A 20794-nucleotide genomic window follows, 5' to 3' on the forward strand; every position below is an offset into this window, starting at 1 on the left:
GAAGTCTTTGATTTAGTAAAAATTGTTAAACATGACAAGACATAGGATTAGACAAACCCCTCAGCCCACTCAGGCGTGTAATTGCCTCCTTTGCCATCTGTGGAAAATGCCAGCCAAGGGTAGGAACTAATTTCAACGGCGAGAAGAGTCACGGTGAACTGGGTCCTGTTCTGAAGCAGCCCTGACCGGCCAGGGGCACTGAAGTCCGCGCCCGATCAGATTACCACATGAACCACCCAGACAACCCACAGGGACCTTTAGCGTCCAGGACGGGGTACAGTAGGTTTTCCAACTGTCAGCTCTTGTAAATAATTTAAGAGTCGATTTAAATGCAAACTTTCTACGAGGTAATTTGTACACGCTAATAACGAAAGCTCATCTCAACATCGAGAAGTGAACGATTTGAGCCAGACGGTTTATAACGAAAAAAAAAACAAAAAGAAAAACCACATTGCCCCCAGGGCCACGGCTAGCCAACTCCCACAGAACACTAAATCCTCCCTGTCACCCACCGCCCATCCTCTAAGGAATTAAATTGATTTACTCAAGAAGGAAGTCAAGGAAGACAAAATCAGGCCTATGTTCAGGGATCCCTCCCCTACCACTGCTCCGATATTTAAAAGCGAGAAAATTACAGTGTTTTCATCAGGCTCTAGCTTTAAAAGACAGAGTAGGTAGGTTCCTTTCAGTGAAATGAACGGTGTCATTTCCCTTAAATAGAAAGATTAAAGGCAGACATTCGTAATTATGGATCATCACGAGCCTCAATCCCACCTTTCAACGTCTTCATATCTGAAAGGGACTCCTGAAATGGTCTGACGCTGGAAGGCTTCGCCTCAGTGTTCCCGTGGGATCACTTGATATGGGAGCAATATGGCAGCACAATACTGCTGTCAGCCCCCTGGGGCGGGCCCACCGCAAGGGGATAAAAGCTGCCCTTGGTAGAGAAACCATCGCTGATTGATGGGTACCATGGAGTGTCGGAGGCTTGGTTGGCAGATGATTACCAAGAATGGAACTCTTGTCCTAGCCCTAACCAAGAAAATGTCTCCGTCCAAAGGGTTCAGATGAAAAGGCCCCCTAAAACTAAGTACTGACTTTGAGACTCTTCTCATAGAAGAACAAGGAGAAACTACTCTGAGACTGAAATAAAATTCCAAATTAAAAAAAAAAAAAAAAAAATTGGGGGGCGCCTGGGTGGCTCAGTCAGTTAAGCAGCCAGCTCGTCTCAGTCATGATCTCACAGTTCATGGGTTCGAGCCCCATGTCAGGCTCTGTGCTGACAGCTCAGAGCCTGGAGCCTGCTCCAGATTCTGTGTCTCCCTCTCTCTCTACTCCTCCCCTGCTTGCACTCTGTCTCTCTCCATCTCAAAACTAACTACATTAAAAAAAAAAAATTTTTTTTTTTTTTTTTTTAATTTGGGGGTGGGGGGCACGCGCCTGGGTAGCTCAGTCGGTTAAGCATCCGACTTCAGTTCAGGTCATGATCTTGTGGTTTGCGTGTTCCAGCCCCGCGTCGGGCTCTGTGCTGATGGCTCAGAACCTGGAACCTGCTTCGGATTCTGTCTCCCTCTCTCTCTGCCCCTCCCCCGCTTTCTCTCTCTCTCTCTCTCTCTCTCTCTCTCTCTCTCCCTCAAAAATTAAAAAAAAAGTTTTTAAGCATGATCTCCTTGTGCTTCATGCCACTCCTATGGCCTCTCCAGTGATCTGCATAATTATTATTTTTTCTACCTACTCAACCATTTCTTTCCTTTCTTTCCTTTTTTTTTTAAATGTTTACCTATTTTTGAGAGAGAGTGAGTGAGGGGGTAAGGGGCAGAGAGAAAGATGGGGACAGAGGATCTAAAGCGGGCTCGGAGCTAACTGCGGAGAGCCCGATGCAAGGCTTGAACTCAGGAACCATGACGTCATGACCTGAGCCGAATTGGCCGTGTAACTGACTGAGCCACCCAGGCACCCCCCCCCCCCGACTACTCAACCATTTCTTCACAAACTTTGTCATAATCACTGTACATAAAAACTGTACATAAATCACAGAAGATTTTATTAAAACAGAGTCTGATTCAGGTGTGGAGGTGGGCCTGAAATTCTGAACCCCTCCCGGGGGCCCACGTAATGCCCATCCCGGATGGGCTTTGAGTTAGCACAGTACTGGACTGGACCGCTCCCTAAGGGCAGGGATCTCATCTGTTCACCTCCGTGTCTCTTACCTCCACACAGCCAGCCCTAATGAATGTTGGTTCATGGAGTGAACAATAGAACCCTCTATTCGTTTCCAAGGACCTCTTTCGTTTGATCTTAACATGTTTCCGGGAAGGAGACAATTAGACCTTGATGGCAATCCTTTCTCACGAAATTCCAAGAGGCGAAAGTAAAATTCATAATCTGACCAAAAATCTATACAATGGGAATTAAAGGGTGGTAATGAAAGTCTACTAGTCATAGAGTTAGGCTGCTTCACTTTGAGAAGAAACAGGGCCATCGACTGCGAGGCTCTGTGCTTTTCGCACTTTGTTAGGACATCTGCACTGCTTCCATCTACCAAAATTCCAGAATCTAACGATCTGGCTCACAACCTGCGGCAATCACAATGAACCAAGCTCAGAAAAGCAGCCCACATCCTGTCTGCTAATCCACACAGACAGGCCCAGACCTCCTGTGTTCTGCCGTGTGAACTGAGTTGCTCTGTGGAAGTGGAAAATTGTTTTGCATCAGTTTTTCCTGGTACCTGTTGAAGACAAAGAAAAGTTTTAAATCAACCTGTAAGTGACCCTCCAAGGGGTTTACTGTAAAACCTGCGGAGAACACCGAATATATCCGGTTTTCCAGCAGCCATTTTATCAATTTGGTTCCCCTTTATTACATACTATGTCACACTATACATGGGTTAGACATTGCTGACACCCGCAAGTGATTCCCCTGGGCCAAACAAATCTTACTTCTAACAATTTGAGCAAACAAAATTAGGCATAAAGTACTTAAAAATCATACATTGGTGGAACCCTGTACCCCAATTAAAACATGTGGCCAAAGAAGGAAAGAGGCAGAAACGCAAATACATACATTTAGAGTTATTGCAATTCCCCCTAGACACCAGTTGTTGTTTTTTTAGTATCTCCAATGATGGGAAAGAGCCCAGATAAAGGGACCAGTTCAAATATTTATTGATCTCCTTCTAGGAGATCAACCAGGCAAGCTGGTTCTAAAGCACAAAAGATAGAGAATCCTGTCCTACATGAGTTTACAATACATTATAGGACACAAGGTATACACGCAGCTATCTTAACCATAATGCAAGAAAGAAAAGAAAAGCAGCAAGTAGGAGCCTTAGGCCGTGCCTCTGGAGGCCTGACGGGGTTCTGAGGAGTGAGAAGTACTCTGAGATGAATTTCCTGGTGATTAGGGGGTTTGGCCAATCAATGCCAGCTCCCTGGGCGAGGGGTGTGGGAGGCCCTGATCTCTAGCATTTCCATGGCGTAAACGCTCCCAATCATGGCCAATTTCAAGCTACCAACAGCTTCACAACCAGCTTGCTAAAATCCTAAAAATGTAAGAACTGGATTTCAAAGCCTGTACACACCGGCTCCAATATATCACCGAATTTGGCCAACATGGTAATTTGGTAAAACAAACAAACAAACAAACAAAAAAACAGTGGCTTGGTAGAAAATAGCCCTTATAATCACTAATTTTTTAGTGTGAGTAATGGGGGGGAGAAGCATCTATAAATATTAGTTTATATGGGAAAAGGGTGTGCAGATATGATTGAGTTAGAGATCTTGATGTGGGAGATTATTCTGGATTATCTGGGTGTGCCCTAAATGCATTCTTACAAAATCATTTATAGATGGTGTGTGTGGGGGGGAGGGATACACATGTTTTTAGTTTGGAAATTACTTTCAGTTCTCTGTTTTTTTTTTTAATAGACTTTTTTTTTTTTTTTTTAAGAGCAGTTTTAGGTCCACAGCAAAATTGAGAGGAGGATCTCCATTTACCTCTTGCTCCCACACATGAAAATATTTTTAGTTTTGTGTGACGTAGATCGTGATGTGATGAAAAGTGCTACTTTTTGGCCAAAGTGGCGTTAATCTGAAGAGTGGTCTTTAAATGATTGACGGTACGTAGATGAATACAATCAGTATGTTCAGTTACTTCAGAATATCCCTTCTCCTCAAATCCAAATAATCCCTTTTCCCCTGGGGCATAGCTGAGTGAAAATGAATGATAAATTCAAACCTTTAACCGGACCCACAGAACAGCGGAGGAAAGAAAACTCTGAAAAGTTCTGACACCACTGAGCAGACACTCATAACGTGCCACTAGCTTTCAAGCAGCCAAATGGTTTGCTGCCATCTTGACAGGGAAGCGTGGAGTTAGGATGGAAACAACACGCCCTTTCTGGTCAGTTTTTCCCCTCTAACAAAAGCCCTGTGCAAAATACGTTACACATATTTTATAGATACAGACCCTGAAGATAAAGGTGATGAAGTCACTTGCCGAAGATCCCCAAGTTATTAGGTAACAGACTTGAGATTTGAAGAAATGTCTGCCCGATGACCAAACCTTGGCCTTCCCTTCTCCCCTGATGACCCCCTACAGCCTCAGGTCTCTCACCTGGGCGACTGCAATACCCTGGGGAATGGACTGCCCCGCTTTCAGCTGTGCCCCCCTCAAAGCTGTCCTCCACATGCCCACTCACACCCTACAGACTCTAAGTCCCTGGTGCTTGATGCACGATTCTCCATCTGCTGGAACACTCGTCATCTTCTCCATTTGCTGAACTTTTACTCACCCTTCAAAACTTCAACCAGGAGCTAGCTCAGCTCAAAAAAGCAAATATTTATTGGGCACTGTATCACTTAACTACTGCTGCCTAACAAACCACTCCAAAACTCAGTGGCTTAAGACAACAATCATTTGTGATTTCTCATCAGTCTGTGGGTTGTCTGGAGGTCAGCTAGTCTAGGCTGGACTCAGCTGGGGGTGGCTCTGCTCCAAGGAGTCTGTCCGGGTGTGCTCTAGACTGAGGAATTTCCCAGGATATGGAACTTGTTTTAAAATTGGGGCGGTCCCAAGCATATCAGGTTGGTTAGTCACCTAGGGGCTACCCCTAAGGTAAACCCTCCTGCCCCTCTCCATCCTAAGACCAGCAGGCCAGTCCAAGTTTAACTTTCTCATAGTAATGGCACCAAAGAGCAACTCCCCAAGTCTCTTCTGCATCAAAGCTGCTAACATTCCATTGGCCAAATATGGTTGGGGCATGGCAATACACTCTATGCATCTGAACAAGTGGGGGTGGGGAGCAGATGCATATTTCTGAATCTCATTTACCATGGGCACCTGCTAGGCAAATTCCTGAGGGTTAAAGACTCCTAGGCCATCATTCCTTACTGCAAGGATTAGATTGTTAGGTACCCTGCCATGTGTTTCCAAAGCACCACGTAAAGAGAGATGATGCACTTATCTTATTACATCTGAGCCATTAAAGACCGTAAACTGGGAAAACCAAGCCTTTTGTCATAACGTGCACGGTGCCTGGGATACAGTAAGGATTAAATAGATGTTTGTTAAGTTAAACTGGTCAATTACATGCCCTTCGTCACCATATTCAACTTTCTCCTGTTAAAGTACTCCAGTTTCTTTGATATTCTCCCACACAAAATGCTAGATTACATGCTGGGATCAGCAAACATTTTTGGAAAGAGCCAGACAGTAAATATTCTTTGTCAGCTCTACAATCTCTGTTGCAACTACTCAATCTGCCATCGTGACAAAAAAAGTAGCCAGACAACACATAAACAAATCAGGGTGGCTGGGTATCAATAAAACTTCATTTACAAAAACAGGTAGTAGCTTGTATTTGGTTCACAGACTGTAGTTTGCTGACCCTGGATTAGAAAAAGAAGTATAAACTGTGCTCAGAGGTGTATAGACTGCCCAAGCATAGACAACTCACACAATATTTTCCCAAACTGTGTTCCTTAGAGCACCTGTATCAGAATCACCATGGTTTGGGGCGGGTGAGTGAGGGGACCAGGAGGGCTTGTTAAAAATGCAAACAAAAACCTGGGTGGCTCAGGCGGTTAAGCACCTGTCTCTTGATCTCAGCTCAGGTCATGATATCACAGTTTGTGAGTTCAAGCCCCACATCGGGCTCTGCACTGATACGGAGCCTGCTTGGAATTCTGTCTCTCCCTCTCACTGCCCCTCCCCCACTTTTCTCTCTCCCTCTCTCACTTTCTTGCAATATAAATAAATAAATCTTTAAAAAATTGTTTAAAAAATGCACATTCCTGGAGTTTATTTTGGTACACACTTCTGAAGAGGAACCTGAGAATCCACGTTTAAACAAGCTTCCAGATGAGTCTTCTACAAACTAAAAATTGAAAATCACTAGTTTCAACACCTCACTTCAATACCTAAATTACACTAAAATACCAAGTAAATACATAAACTTCAAATCACTACTCATAGTTTCGCTGAAAATGTACAAACATCATAGATATAATACTAAATGCATACAACATAGGCTAGGATGATATACTGAAAATATTATCAGTGGATGTTACAAGCAGAATACAATATAACAGATTGTTTTAATCTTTTTTATTTTAGATTTTCTATTTTTTATAATATGTATGCTAAACTTACAATGTAAATTTTTTTTTAAGCTTTTATTTTGTTAAAGTAATCTCTACACCCACCATGTGGCTTGAATTCACGACCCCAAGATCAGGAGTCACACGCTCTACCGACTGAGCCGGCCAGGCACCCCCACACTGTAAATTTTTTAACTATCTAACATTCAATTTTCATTCAGAGTTATTTTAAACATAAAGAAAGGGAGAGAAATCAGCACAGCATTTCACAATTAGCATTTCACTATATGTGCTTCTGTTTTTTTAAAGTAAAATGTTAGAGATAAATTTCCCTCCTGTTCGTTGTCTCCCACTGTAGCCATTATCCTAAATGTGGTCTGTATCATTCCCAAACATATTTTTCACACTTTTCTGGATATCAGTGGATTCAACAATAAGATATAATACTGCTTTGTCTTAAGTTTCACAAATGGTATTATACTGCCCAAGTCATTTTCTTTAAGTTTATTTATTTTGAGAGAGAGAGAGAGAGAGAGAGAGAGAGAGAGAGAGAGAAAGAGAGAGAGTAAGCACGATTGGGGAAGGGGCAGAGAAAAAGAGAGACAGAGAGAGAGAAAGAGAGCAAGCACGATTGGGGAAGGGGCAGAGAAAAAAAGAGAGAGAAAGAGAGAGAGAGAGAGAGAAAGAGAGAGAGAGAGAGAGTCCCAAGCAGACTCTGTACCCTCAGTGCAGAGCCTGACGTGGGGCTTGATGTCAGGAACCATGAGATCATTACCTGAGCTAAAATCAAAAGTTGGATGCTTAACTGACTGAGCCACCCAGGCGCCCCTGCCCAAATTATTGTAAAATTCTTCTAAAATAGTTAATATTAAAAACTGTCTCACTCACTCTGCAACTAAAGGAACCACGGACGTGGTACCTCTTATAAGCCAATTTACCTGATCCTTTTCCTACCACCTTGTTCGAGTAATTAAAAGAATATTTGCCAGCAGGATATATCTAAAAAATGAGGTCTGCGTTTCTATACTTGACGTGCAAATTTGCTTAAGGGCATGGCCTTTTGTGTTTCTCCCATATACTGTGTCTATTAACATTTCACTCATTGCCTAAGAATGTTTTCTTAAAAAGCCTACCAAATTTAACTTTCTGGAACTCGTGAAAGCATAACAGGCAGAATATAAAGACGGCTTTATCTTTATATGTTTTTCCCTTTAGCTCGACAATTTTTACAGTCCTAGACACTGCCAACTCCCGACAGTCATCAAAGTCTCCAAGTAAAAAGGCTATTTAGAGAAGGGGAATCCAATTGGATAATGACTACTTCAGCGGTCCTGTACAATCACATGTGTCAGCGTCTGAAGATAACAAACTCATCTTGATAGAAAGAAATTTGGGAGACGAAAGACCGAAAGGACACTTAAGATATTCAGAGATTTGGGGCTGAAACACTTGTTCCCCTGGGTCAAAGATGGATCGTGAGGCCAAGAGAACGTTTGTTTCCATTAGACGCTGCTCTGAGACACGCCATCAAAGAGAACTTCAGAGAAGGATGAAGTACTTCTACAAAACACACACTAGACCCTCTCTACTGACGGCAGCCTGGAGGAGGCTGACAGAGCTCAGCAAACACAAATGAAGGCATGAGACAGACGTCCCTCTCAACCTCCCTTACCCCTACCCCGAGCTCGGCCACTCCGTCGTCCCCCTCAGACATGGGGAGAACGGAGACAGTGCAGCCTCAAAAGGCACCCAGGTGGGCAATGCCCTCGGTTCGCAACCCTGTGCTCCAATCCCTGCACACTGGAGACTTTCTTCAGGCTGTTATGAAAATGAAATGAGAAAACGCTGACATCATCAGCACTCGGTATTTAGTAGGTTATTTGCAGCAGCAGCAGCAGCAGCAAAGAGGTAGCCACTGACCTTGAAGCAGACGTGGCTGGTGGACAAGCCAGGTGACACGGAGTAAGGCCGGGAGCGGGTGGCACCTGTCATGAGGGCCCGGGGAGCTGGAAGGGAGGGCCAGACTCCCCTCAGGGAAACGGTTCGCTCACATCATCTCCAAGGAAAGGACTGAGCAGCTTTATCTCATCTATGTCAACAAAATTCTCAAGTCACTGCACTCATGTCCTGTTCACAATCATTAGGCACATTCCTCCTCCCACAGTGATGAGGCAATGAATGGCTCAAATAAAAGTTTGAAATCTAACAGCTCAAAAGGAATTGTGACAAAAAGAGCCCAGGTGCAGCTCCCTACGTCATACCTAAGTAATGACAGTTCTCTCAAATGGCCAAGAAAACAAAGGAAAACACCAAATTTCATCAGCTCTCTCTCTCTCTCTCTCAAAATGGGTTCCAGGAATTTCCTAAAGTTTGCTGATAATCTTTCTAGGGGGGAAAAAATGAACACAGATGAAAAATCCCAGTTACTGTATAGTTTCATACCACGATATTCGTTATAGTTGATAAGAAAATGCTTAGCTAAGGGGCACCTGGGTGGCTCAGTCAGTTAAGCATCTGACTTCGGCTCAGGTCATGATCTCACGGTTTGTGAGTTTGAGCCCCACGTCGGGCTCTGTGCTGACAGCTTGGAGACTGAAGCCTGCTTCGGATTCTGTGTCTTCTCCTGTCTCTGCCCCTCCCATGTTCATGCTCTGTCTCTCTCTGTCTCTCAATAATAAATAAACGTTAAAAAAAATTAAAAAAAAAAAGAAAATGCTTAGCTAAAAGTAAGTTACATCTCAAAATAAGAAAAAGGTCTCAAATAACTTTTAATCTATCACATAGTTCAACACTACTTATTCAGCACGTAGGAAATTACAGCAGGCTCTAGCTTGTATTTGAGATCATGTCAAATGATGTTACTTACGAAAGTGACATCACTAGGGGCGCCTGGGGGGCTCAGTCAGTGAAGCGTCCGACTTCAGCTCAGGTCATGATCTCACAGTTCAGGAATTCGAGCCCCATGTCCAGCTCTGTGCTGACAGCTCAGAACCTGGAGCCTGCTTCGGATTCTGTGTCTCCCTCTCTCTCTGCACCCCCCCCTGTTCACACTGTCTCTCTCTGTCTCTCAAAAATAAATACATGTAAAAAAAAAGAAAAGAAAATTTAAAAAAAAAAATGAGATTACAATGAAACCCGAGAAAAGATCAAAATCTAATTTACCTAACTAGGGGATAGCCTCATGAAGTAAAACTAAAGAAATCTTTAGTCTAATAAAATGTTTTGCCACGAGCCTAATAAAGATGGGAGAGATGGCTACAGACAGAGGGGATAATCTGTGAGTATCTGTGGGTGCCCAGGGTCCAGGGCCTAGCACAGTGCCTGGGCCACAGCAAGTCCCAGATGTTTGATGGCCCAGCATTGCTCAAAGAGACACAAGACAGGTCAGGCCCACCTGAAACTGAGTGCCTTCCTTCTCAGCTATGGCTGCACAGCAGAAGCCTCTTTGATCAGAGACTCTCATTCAATAGATCATATTTAGATGGGGTTTTGGGTGTTCTGTTTGGCACATATGTTTTTAAAAAGCTTCATGGTTTATGTGAGGCATGCCCCCTACTTCCAACTAAGAACTCCTGATCTCTAAGAAAGTTTCTATCTTGTTTATAGATAAAGCTAAATTAAAGGCGAGCTCCGTTTCAATCGATAATATTTAAAAGAACGTAAGGAAGCCTACCATTTTCCCAACTCCAATTTTTGAAAGTGTGCAAAAGGGCACCGAACGCAAATGAAATCAGCCTCCTCAGAAGCATCCTGACCACAGGCTGGTGTCAATGGGGCCCAGAATATGAAAGCCTGGTGGCCAAGCAAAGGGCCAAGAGCAGACACTGCCTTCCACGGTCACTGGGGACACCAAGTCAGACACTTCGTGCTGACTGTCGAAATTATAGAAGCGTGGGGACAAAAGAGATCTTAGAGATGATGCTGCCACTTGCATTTTACAGACGAGGAAACAAGGAATCTGAGAGGCTGTCGGCTACCCCGGGACGCTAGCTCCATGGCTGTAGAAATTATCTGTAAGTAGTTTACTCTGCGCGGCCCTAAGTCTAACAGGTCCTCCATAAAATGTTTAGAAATTGTCAGGTATGGGTCATTGGCAACGTCAGGACCCAGAGCCAGGCACAGTTTCAAAAGGTGGTGATGATGGTGATGATGATGATGGTGATGATGATGATGATGGTGATGATGATGATGGTGATGATGATGATGGTGATTCACTGGAACTACAGTGAAAACCAACTGATGCTAAGAGATAAAGCAATTTTCCAAGATGGAGCTCCTCCAACACACTGGGGCTTGAAGCCCATCTGTCTTCACCACCGCCTCGAAAAGTGAAACATTTGTTCCAGAGAAGAGACATGCAGCACATGCAAAAAGGTCTTTCTGAGATTAACGGCAGTACGCTAACCTCAAAACGTGCTGTTGTTATTAACATTTTAACACCTAGGCCAGAACAAGGCTCCAGAGAAGAGGAAATGCATTGTGTCAGATTTGCAACATTAAGTGTAAAATGTTTAAACCAGACCAGGTGGCTCTAGTAGAAGTAAGACTTTTTGCCTCATCTACAGTCTGTTGAAAATCACGTTTGCAATCGCGTCTTACGAACCCGGCTGGCCTGAAGACACCACATGCTTTGCCGGCAGCTGACCAGCAGGTGGCAGAACAGAACCACCCACCTTCCATAAAGTCCCAGGCGGTAGAGGCTTGGGTGGATTCAAGGGGAAGTGGTATTTGCCTTCAAGAAATATTAGAGGCCAGTGTCCAGCCTGTAAGGCGCCCATAGCAGTGTTTCAGACTTGCCTGATCATCAGCACGACCTGGGGGCACTTATTAAAATACAGACCCTGGGGCCCCACTCCAGACACACAGAATCTCTGGAGAAAGGGCCAGGGAATCACCTGGGGGGCCTGTTAGGCAAGTGTGATGCCCCCCCCCCCCCACCTGTGTACTACCTGCCTGGAGGGCTCCTATCCACAACCCAAGGTGCGGTTATGTCGTGACCTGCCCACAGGGGAGGAATCAATTCCCAAGCTGGTCAGGGAAGCCATAAACCGCAGGCGGGACAAGTTAAGTAGGAGCCATGTGGCTTCGGGCAAGCCTTCCACGCCGCCGGTGGCGGGGGGGGGGGGGGGGGCGCAGGGACTGCCCTGCCCAGCCCTTCCCTGTCCCTGCTTTTCACCTCGAAACCTCATTTATCCCATCCTCCCTCTCCTGGTTCATCCCTGCCTGCAGCAGGAATGAACTTGCTCCCTACGTGGCATCGTCAATCTCTTTTTCTAGATACTGTGTTCCTTTCCATCTGATTGCCACTGCTTCAAATGACACGATGTTTGCCCCCAGTCGCCGCTCTGCTCCTCCTCACAAATTCTGTCTGGAGTCAGAAGTCAGGACTCCTCTACCCCCAGGGCTCCCTCTTCCTCACCCCTGCAACCTGGCACCTCCCCCAATCCTGTTGCGTCTCGAACCACCTCGCAAACAGAGAGAACAGCCTACCCACGGGCTTGACTGGGCCCCTGTTGCTCTAGAACAGTTCCCCTCTTGCCTTCCACGATGCCCTGGTTGCCCCAAACCATAAGGTTTCCCTTTAAGCCTGACTCCCACCTTTGCACCCACATGCCAAGGTAACCTCCCTTTGAACAAGACTGAGAGCAGTCAAGATGTCCCTCTGCCTTTCTCCCTTCTTCCCCTAAGGAAAGCTCCAGCGGCACTCGGCCTCAGCTTGCCCCGCGTCTGTGCTTCATTCTGGCCTCCAAAGCCTGCTCCCGTCAAACCCTGCTCACCACCCACCACTGCTAATCAGACCCAAGCTGAGGCCCCCACAAGAGAGTCCAATCTGCCCTTCTAGACTCGTCTCAGTGCCCCTACCACTGTAGCATCACGTCTGCCCTTCCGAAGCAGCTACCTTTCATTCACTCCATCCCGCGAACTTGCATGGCAGCAAAAAAGCTGCCCCCGCAGGATTCCTTAGCGTGTCTTAGGTACCCCGTTATCCTTTCCCCTGTCCACCAACAGTGAGCAGTTCCTTGAGAAGAACAATCTTAAGTCTGTGGATATTCAGTAAAAATTTACTTAATAGATAATGTAAGAAATAAGGCTTTATCCCTCTCCTCCTCCTTCTCCCCCACCCCCCCAAAGAAAACATGCCGGTAGGCCACAGAGGCAAAAAGCACAAATATTTGAATGAGACAAAGCTGGATTCCAATCTTGATTTCAATACATATTTAGTGACAAGTTGGTCTTGAGCAAGCCTCTCTGAACCCCGTAGCAAAAGACCAAAAAAAACAAAAGCAATACCGCCACCTGCGGAAAAAAAAAACAAAACAAAAACAAGAATAGCAATATCGCCACCTAGTGGGGGTATCAGTCAGGCACACAGCACTGTAGTAAATCGTTACACTGTCAGACCTCTATTTGAACTTGAGAATTGTCAGGATACAGTCAGAAAAAAAGAATAGGTAAAGGACTACTGATACAAGTTTTTCAGGAAGGAAACAGTGGTAGTAAATAGTACATTGTGGCTTAAGCTGCAGAAAAAAGATAAAATTACAGAAATTTTCAAATATTTAACTTTGAAAGTTACCGTTTGAAATATTTTGGAGGGATTTTTTTGCACGATTATTCTATGACAATTATTGTATCCTCACAGCCATAATAAAACTAAAGAGAATGAATCATGATCCTCAAGAAAACGGCACTACCGGCTGCCCAAACATAATACCAGATAAACCAGATTATCACTTTTAAAGAATACATAGGTAATTCACATGCACAGCACCAACATTTCAAGGTACCTGTCAATCTAGGTTTCACTGAATGAAAATAATAGAACACAAGATTATTTTTATACAATAATCACTGCGGAAACTCTGTAGCAAGAGTGAAAAAGTGGGAAGTGTCAGATATGCAGATCGCTATTTGCTCAGGAAAAATATCTGGGATATATTTCAGTAGGGTGATCTAACACTTTCTAAAAACCATAGTAAGGCACATCAAACAAGGTAGCTAGGAACTGTTTTATAGCTTGTGAAAAGAAATCCTGATAGAGCAGAACGTTTCCCTTTAAACAGTAAAGAACCTTTCTCCAATGGTATCACATATTCATCATTCTATATACCAGATGCCACAGCCACGGAAAATCAGTAGTCCACAGCCTTATAAATCAAAGTGAAGTTGCTTCCTCACTTCCTGTTGTGGACTCCCCTAGTTGAACTGCTATGACAGTTCACTTCAAATCTTAAAAACAAAGGTTCATTTCACGGAGCCTTGATGAATCCCATCTGAAGGTCATTAAAACACACACACACACCCATTTCCATGCAAACCAGAAAATCAGTACAACTCAAAGACGCATTAAGCTTCAAGCCAGAAGCTATGCTAACAACAAGTAATTCACACCTCCCATTAGGCGCAGAAGGCAAGGATGTTTGGTAGCGAGACCACTCCCGTCGTCGGGACCAGAGCCCTGGTATCACCCCATCTGAGCTCTGCCTGCTTTACCACACTTCAGGTCTGGCTCTGGAGTGAGTGAGTCCCCTCTGATACGCTTCAAGCACATCAATGAGTCATGTTTCTGTTTCCTCGAACTGTGTTCCAAGTAGTCCTTGGGAGCACAGAGGTCATTCATTCACAGGAATGCTAACTCACTCGTCCAGGGTACTAACACACTTAGGAATCATGACTTACCGTGCCACCTTCGAATCAGTGAAGCAAATGGCTAACTAAATCTAAAAATAAAGAGAGATCTGACTCTTAGCACTTAAAATACTTCCTTTCAACCTACTGTAAAACAACAGCCTATTTAGGAGATGAAAAGTGAGTCATTTCTTTCATCCAGCAGACGGGCTCCCCAGGCACAAACTCATGCACATTATACTTCATGGGGCCTTTTAAATATTTACTTGTTAGCAGATTCTTCCTTTCAGGTCAAAGATTATAGTACTTAGCAACACAAAGAAAGCAGAGGGATATAGTTATGAATTAGTAAACTGCTCTGCCAAGCCTTCCATTTGTTAATTCAGTCCAACTTCAAAGGGGATTTTAAAAAGAGGTTCATCTGTCAGAAATTAACTGTTAAGAAAATTACTGAATCAAAAAGGGACTTGGCCAGTCCTTCCAAAACCAGTGTTAAGGGAAAAGAGCCCCGTTGAAGGTATAGAAGTAAAAAGTCTCTTCCTATGCAAATAAGTTTGTTTTAACTCAAACAAAGTTTCAAAAAGTTTTTTTGTTTTTGTTAACAGCAGGACTCTCCCAGCCTTTGATATGCTAATGATGCTGTAAATTTCCAAGACTAGGGGGAGGGGGAAATTTCTGTTTATTTGGTTACATTTATTATCTGGAGGTGAGGGGGATGGATGTTGGGAATAATCTATGAAAAGCACACTACACTTGTTCAGTACCTTCCAAGAGTGGAGAAATGACTTTTCTAAAAGCATCATATATTTCTGGTCTTTAGTAGCAGAGAACAATAGGTTCCCATTCACAGCCATTCCAGGATAAGTTGAGAGTCTCCATGTTAAGTCAAATTGGAATTGGGAGAAGGAGCCTAACAGAGCTAAACCCTTCATAGCTTAACTTCTCATTGCCAACCAGACTGCCAATTCCCCAGGGCTTCCGAAATTGCTCCCTGGCTCTAAGCAACAGCCCCTATACCTGTTCCTGCAGAATGAATCAGGGTAGTCGTGTATTGCCCCTGGACTCTTTGATCTACATGCTCTAGTCTATTTCGGTGGTTTTTAACCACGGCCATCCATCAGAATCACCTAGGGAGCTTTTAACGCTACGGATGCACGGCCCAGTGCCAAATCTACAGAATCCAACATGGTTCCCAAAGGGCAACCGCCAGAGCCGAAAACCGCCATTCTGCTTCCTAGGAAGATGAAGTCAATAGAGAAATAATTGATTGCGCATGTGCTGTAAATTGGGCACACCGACATCACTAAGGGAAGGGCTACCTAGTAACATTTTAATGAGTCCCCAAGTTTACACACAAATCAATAGCATCCACAGGTGGCCTTTTTCTTGTCTGGGCCTTTTCCACAAGGAAACACAAACATACTCCTCTGTTGTATTGCTTACAACAAGGAGCACCCCACCAAGGCCTTGCAGGTGCAGATGGCTGCAAGGGGGTGTCTGCGGTTCACACATGCCTCAGCCCCCGTCCCCCCACACAGCCCACCCAGCACATGACCGTAACTGGGGGCTCAACATTTCGTTACATGGCTTCAACCTGTGGACAACACCTGAGGAAGTCAAACCCAGGAAGATCCACTGTGCTAAAGCCAAGACTACTGTAGGCTACACGGCCCAGGGTGTAGGCCTCCAGGGGGGACTCATAAATAGGTCAGTCCCCTACAAGGGAAAGTGATTTCTGAAAAACAGTTTTCTTCCCACAGCGTATTTACTTAGCCTATCGTATATGGCCACCTTTCTCCTCCTTATTAACAGCGTGGTGGCATTTCTGGTCTCTTTCTCCTTTCGCACTTTGCACTCCTTCTCACCCCAAGGAGAAAAAGAGGTCCTAAATCTCTCTTGGAAAACTTAAAACAAGAATATCCAGGATGAAAGCACCTCTTCCCTCGTAGCTCTTGTGCTACTAGAAAGCACTAGAAAGCAACTAGAAAGGCATTGCTTTGGCAAGTATCTGAAAGTCTCTAGGTATTCAAGGGTCAATCTGATGTAAAAAGAACAGAGTCCGAACTGTCACTGCCTGACCAGTAGAGTCAGCCTGGAGAGGTTGCTACAACTCTTGGGGCTTCTGACGGTCAAATGAAGGGGTTCTGTTACCACCCCCGAGACTCTCCTGGCTCTAGGAATAGGGTTCCCGGACATGCCAGCATGGACTCCACTTTGCACTGTCCAACAATCGACGGAGCGCGTCAACTATTGCTAAACTACAATGGGAAGCCTCTAGGGTCATGTGGAAATAATTTCTTAAATGAAAGCTTTTTCATCACTTGCATGAAAAGTACTTAATAAATCTAAAAACAGACTAAGGGGATGATGTGGACAAGTCAAAATAGGATTTTGATGGACTCAGTGGATTGTTCCACAATCATGGCATATACTGAACAGGATTCCATTTGTTAATAGTCTTAAGATTACAGAGGGGTGGTACATTTGGCAAAATATCCAAGATTCTTGAAAGAACCGACGGCACCACAAAAGGGCATCCCAAGGAGTTGGCTGCAATTAATTTAGCAGAGCTTCTCCTAAGGATTCAGGAGGTCGTGTAACCTTTTCAGGTCACATCCATTTTTCACCTAGATTCAACTGGGGACACGGGGAGAACTCTCAACGCTTCAAGGAAATAACCCTGTAAAACAGTCTCTAGAAGAAGCAGTAGCAAATTATTCCAACCTTGCATGAGTTAAGCACAAACAAAAACAAATAAACAAAACACCTCTATCAACAAAGGTTTCTCAAGTGCACAAGATTTCTACCCTGGAATCAAAAGGTTAAGACCTCCAAATAGTGAGTAGTATACAAAAAGCCTAATCTGCCTTACTTCTAGTGGGTCGCATGTAAACGACATTCCTTTTTTTGTTATTTGAATATTATCATTGTCTTTCTTGCTTCCTTTAGCAAACGCACATTAGGGAGAATCACAATCCATTACTGGGCATCACATTACTGGACATCACAATCCATTTAAAGTGCAAGAAGCAGGACAAACTAACTCCACTATGAACCTGTTCAATAAACAGTAAGGCATCTGCAAGTTAATTAATTTTTTTTCTTAATGATTATTCATTTTAGACACAGAGAGAGACAGAGCATGAATGGGGGAAGGTCAGAGAGAGGGAGACAGAATCTGAAACAGGCTCCAGGCTCTGAGCTCTCAGCACAGAGCCCAATGTGGGGCTCGAACTCACAGACCACGAGATCATGACCTGAGCTGAAGTCAGTTGCCCAACCGACTGAGCCACCCAGGCGCCCCAGGCATCTGCAAGTTAAAAAGCACTTACATATGATGCACCTGCTATATGCATATGTCATCTTTGAATTAAAAGTTCAAAAGAAACAACAAAATATAACATTGTTCTCTTATGTAGCATACAGTCTTGTATCGATTTGACAAAGTTACACTTAAATATAAAAGTACCTATTAGGTTTTCCAACATCTTGGAATTAAAATTCCAAGGACATCTTGGAGGCACCTGAGTGGCTTAGTTGATTAAGCGTCCGACTTCGGCTCAGGTCATGATCTCAAGGTTCTGGAGTTCGAGCCCCGTGTCGGGCCCTGTGCTGACAGCTCAGAGCCTGGAGCCTGCTTCAGATTCTGTGTCTCCCTCTGCCCCTCCCCTGCTCACATTCTGACTCTCTCTCTCTCTCTCCCTCTCAAATTAAAAACAAACAAACAAAACCCCATAAATTCCAAGGACATCGTAGGTTAAAAATACAATAATGAAGAGAAATACAAATTTGTAATTGTAAACCAAGGGATAATCGACATCATTTTCTAATAATGTGAAAATCTAATGTAAACTTAACATTCCCTAGTTCTTAGTTCAGAATAGCATTTATTTAATTGAGCTAGTGAACTGTCGATCAAGTACCTAAAATGATCTAACAAAGACTTTAATCTCTTAAATTTCCTGCCTCAAATGGAAACAAAAGAACACACGGAATTAACAGGTATTTATTGAGGACCACTAAGTACTCAGTGGATTGGGACCCAAGAAGAAGACAGGATGAGTATCAAATGGTTGGCTCCTGGCAAAACAAGTCAGGGCTCCTGGTCGGGAAGGCGGGAGAATGTGAGTTAGTAGGCATTACTACAATAAATGAGAGATAAGTTTTTAATTTGTCAACGTGTGGTTTTATTTCACATGCGCCCTTTTACACATACCAGAAAAGACATGACATGCATTAATGTCACACTTTCATTTGACTTACCCAGTGAAGAACAACTTTAGTTCATTAATTTCTCCCCTTTCGTCTCTACCGATATTCATCGCAGGGGCAGGGGGAGGTCCTCCTTCTTCATGACACGCTTTCTATTCAATTATCCTGCATTAATCTTTGACTTTCTCATCTCCTAATTCAGTCTCAAACTCACGCCTTTCTTGCTTTCTGACAAGTGTGTCCAGGTTGGTTAATTGTTCTCTTAGTGGTGACCTTTCTTGTATCATTGACCTTTATTGAAAGTGCTCATCTAGCTTTCCATTACCTGATTTTTTCCCTGATCACCACCCAATGAGCCTTTCATTTCCACCCCTATTATTTCATTTACACATTTAACCCTGGGGCCAATTTCTCTCTAAACAAAACAGGACCTCTGTGCCTCTTACTGACATTTACAATTTGTTTTCAACTTATTATTGTTCCTTTAATTCAATAACATAGGATGTTTGCCAAATCCCATCTTATAAATTCCAGAAGATGGCCTAAATTCCTTGTCTGCATTTTCTTGTACTTAGCTGATTCTTTGAATTCATTGTGTTATATTGTTAGAGGGTAGGGGATGAATATGAGGGATGGGGTAACTTTGGGTTCAGACCGACTGGCTGCTTTACTGGCTCAACACTGTACAAGTTGCATAGATTTGCAGGATGGCAGAAATATCTTACCTGCTTAACTCCTCTCTACAGTCTCACTGGTCTGTGGAAGGGGCACACTGGATAATGCACGTCGAGCATTTAGCCCGACACTCTGCAGGCCTCAATGAATAATGGCTATTTTAAGTAGCATAGCTTGGAAAGAACAGGGATTTCCCCCTGCATGTGGGAACATTCCTTCTATCCTGCCTTCCTCTTGAGCAATCATTCTCTTCCCTTCTTACAATCTTGAAGTAACAATCTATGTTATTTCAGGTTTTTTTGTTGCACGCTTGTGTGCCCTAGCACACAAGAGCTCAGCTTCACAACTTTTGCTCTCATTATTCTGTTGTTTGGGGAGTCTGTTGAAACCTAGTTGCTACATCAGAAGGCTGCTTCTCCACCTTAGTCTTCTTTCCTGATCCTCTTCTGATGGTCCCTCAAACGGTGACGGTCACAAATGGCCCTTTCGGGGGTTCTCTCTTCTACTTCCTGGTGATATCTTCTGGTCAACATGGCTTCAAACACCATCACATGTTAAAATGACTACAGGGGCGCCTGGGTGGCGCAGTTGGTTAAGCGTCCGACTTCAGCCAGGTCACGATCTCGTGGCCCGTGAGTTCGAGCCCCGCGTCAGGCTCTGGGCTGATGGCTCAGAGCCTGGAGCCTGCTTCCGATTCTGTGTCTCCCTCTCTCTCTGCCCCTCCCCCGTTCATGCTCTGTCTCTCTCTGTCCCAAAAATAAATAAATGTTGAAAAAAAAAATTTTTTTTTAATAAATAAATAAAATGACTACAATGTTTCCAGCTCCCGCGCTCCAGTCACCATACCCAGCTTCTGTCCTGGCCATCTCCATCCGACCGCCCTGCAGGCCCTCAGTCTCAGCACTCCCAGATCAAACCTCAGGGTCCGCCCTCAAACACAGTCATCCTGTCCTCTGGCTGGTTAATACCAAACCCAAGATAGAAAGTTCAAAATCCACATGCACTCCTCACTTTCCTTCTTTCTATCTCTTTATTTATTTATTTTTTTAAGTATTTATTTACTTGGAGAGAGACAGAGAGAGAGCACAAGTGGGGTAGGGGCAGAGAGAAGGGCGGGCAAGAGGATCCAAAGCGGGCTCTGCACTGACTGCACAGAGCCCGACATGGGGCTCAGACCCACAAGCCGTGAGATCACAACGTGAGCCGAAGTCAGACGCTTAACTGACTGAGCCATCCGGACACCCCTCTCTGTATCTTTTTAATCCACATCCTTCACTCAAGCCTAATTAAATGCATGGATTTATACTGTGCCTTAGTCAGCTGAGGTTGCTATGACAAAAATACCACTGGCTGAGTGGCAGATCCAGGGTCTGGTGAAGGCCTGCTTCCTGGTTTGCTTATGGTGGTCTCCCCATCGAGTCTTCACATGCAGAGAACAGACAGAAGAAGCAGGGTCTCATGTCTCTTCCTAGAAGGGCACTAATCTCATTTGCGAGAGCTCCACCTTCATGGCTTTAGCTCCCAAAGGACCCATCTCCTAAAGCCATCACATTGGGGTTTAGGAGTTAAACATATGAATGTGGGGGAAACACAAATATTTAGTCCACAAAATACAGTAACAGGGACTCTGAAAAGAGTCTGATATCTACTGGCTCCTTTCTGACCTTCCCTCCATTACC

General features: G+C 44.2%; 1 protein-coding gene across 8 annotated transcripts in view; it reads right to left on the minus strand.

Annotated features, from left to right (window-relative positions):
* The window catches only part of NHSL1 (NHS like 1), a 247325-nt gene that overhangs the window by 141271 nt on the left and 85260 nt on the right, over window positions 1-20794 (minus strand). The window contains exon 1 of one of the 8 annotated variants that reach the window (XM_047860593.1): window positions 13992-14052. The exons of the other annotated variants lie outside the window; for them this stretch is intronic. Within the exon in view, the coding sequence (XP_047716549.1) occupies window positions 13992-13998 (7 nt within the window). The 5' untranslated portion in view covers window positions 13999-14052. Of the gene's footprint in view, window positions 1-13991; window positions 14053-20794 lie in introns of those variants that run through there. 8 annotated transcript variants of the gene reach the window in all.

Source organism: Prionailurus viverrinus, chromosome B2, assembly GCF_022837055.1.
Source record: "Prionailurus viverrinus isolate Anna chromosome B2, UM_Priviv_1.0, whole genome shotgun sequence".
Taxonomy (NCBI): domain Eukaryota; kingdom Metazoa; phylum Chordata; class Mammalia; order Carnivora; family Felidae; genus Prionailurus; species Prionailurus viverrinus.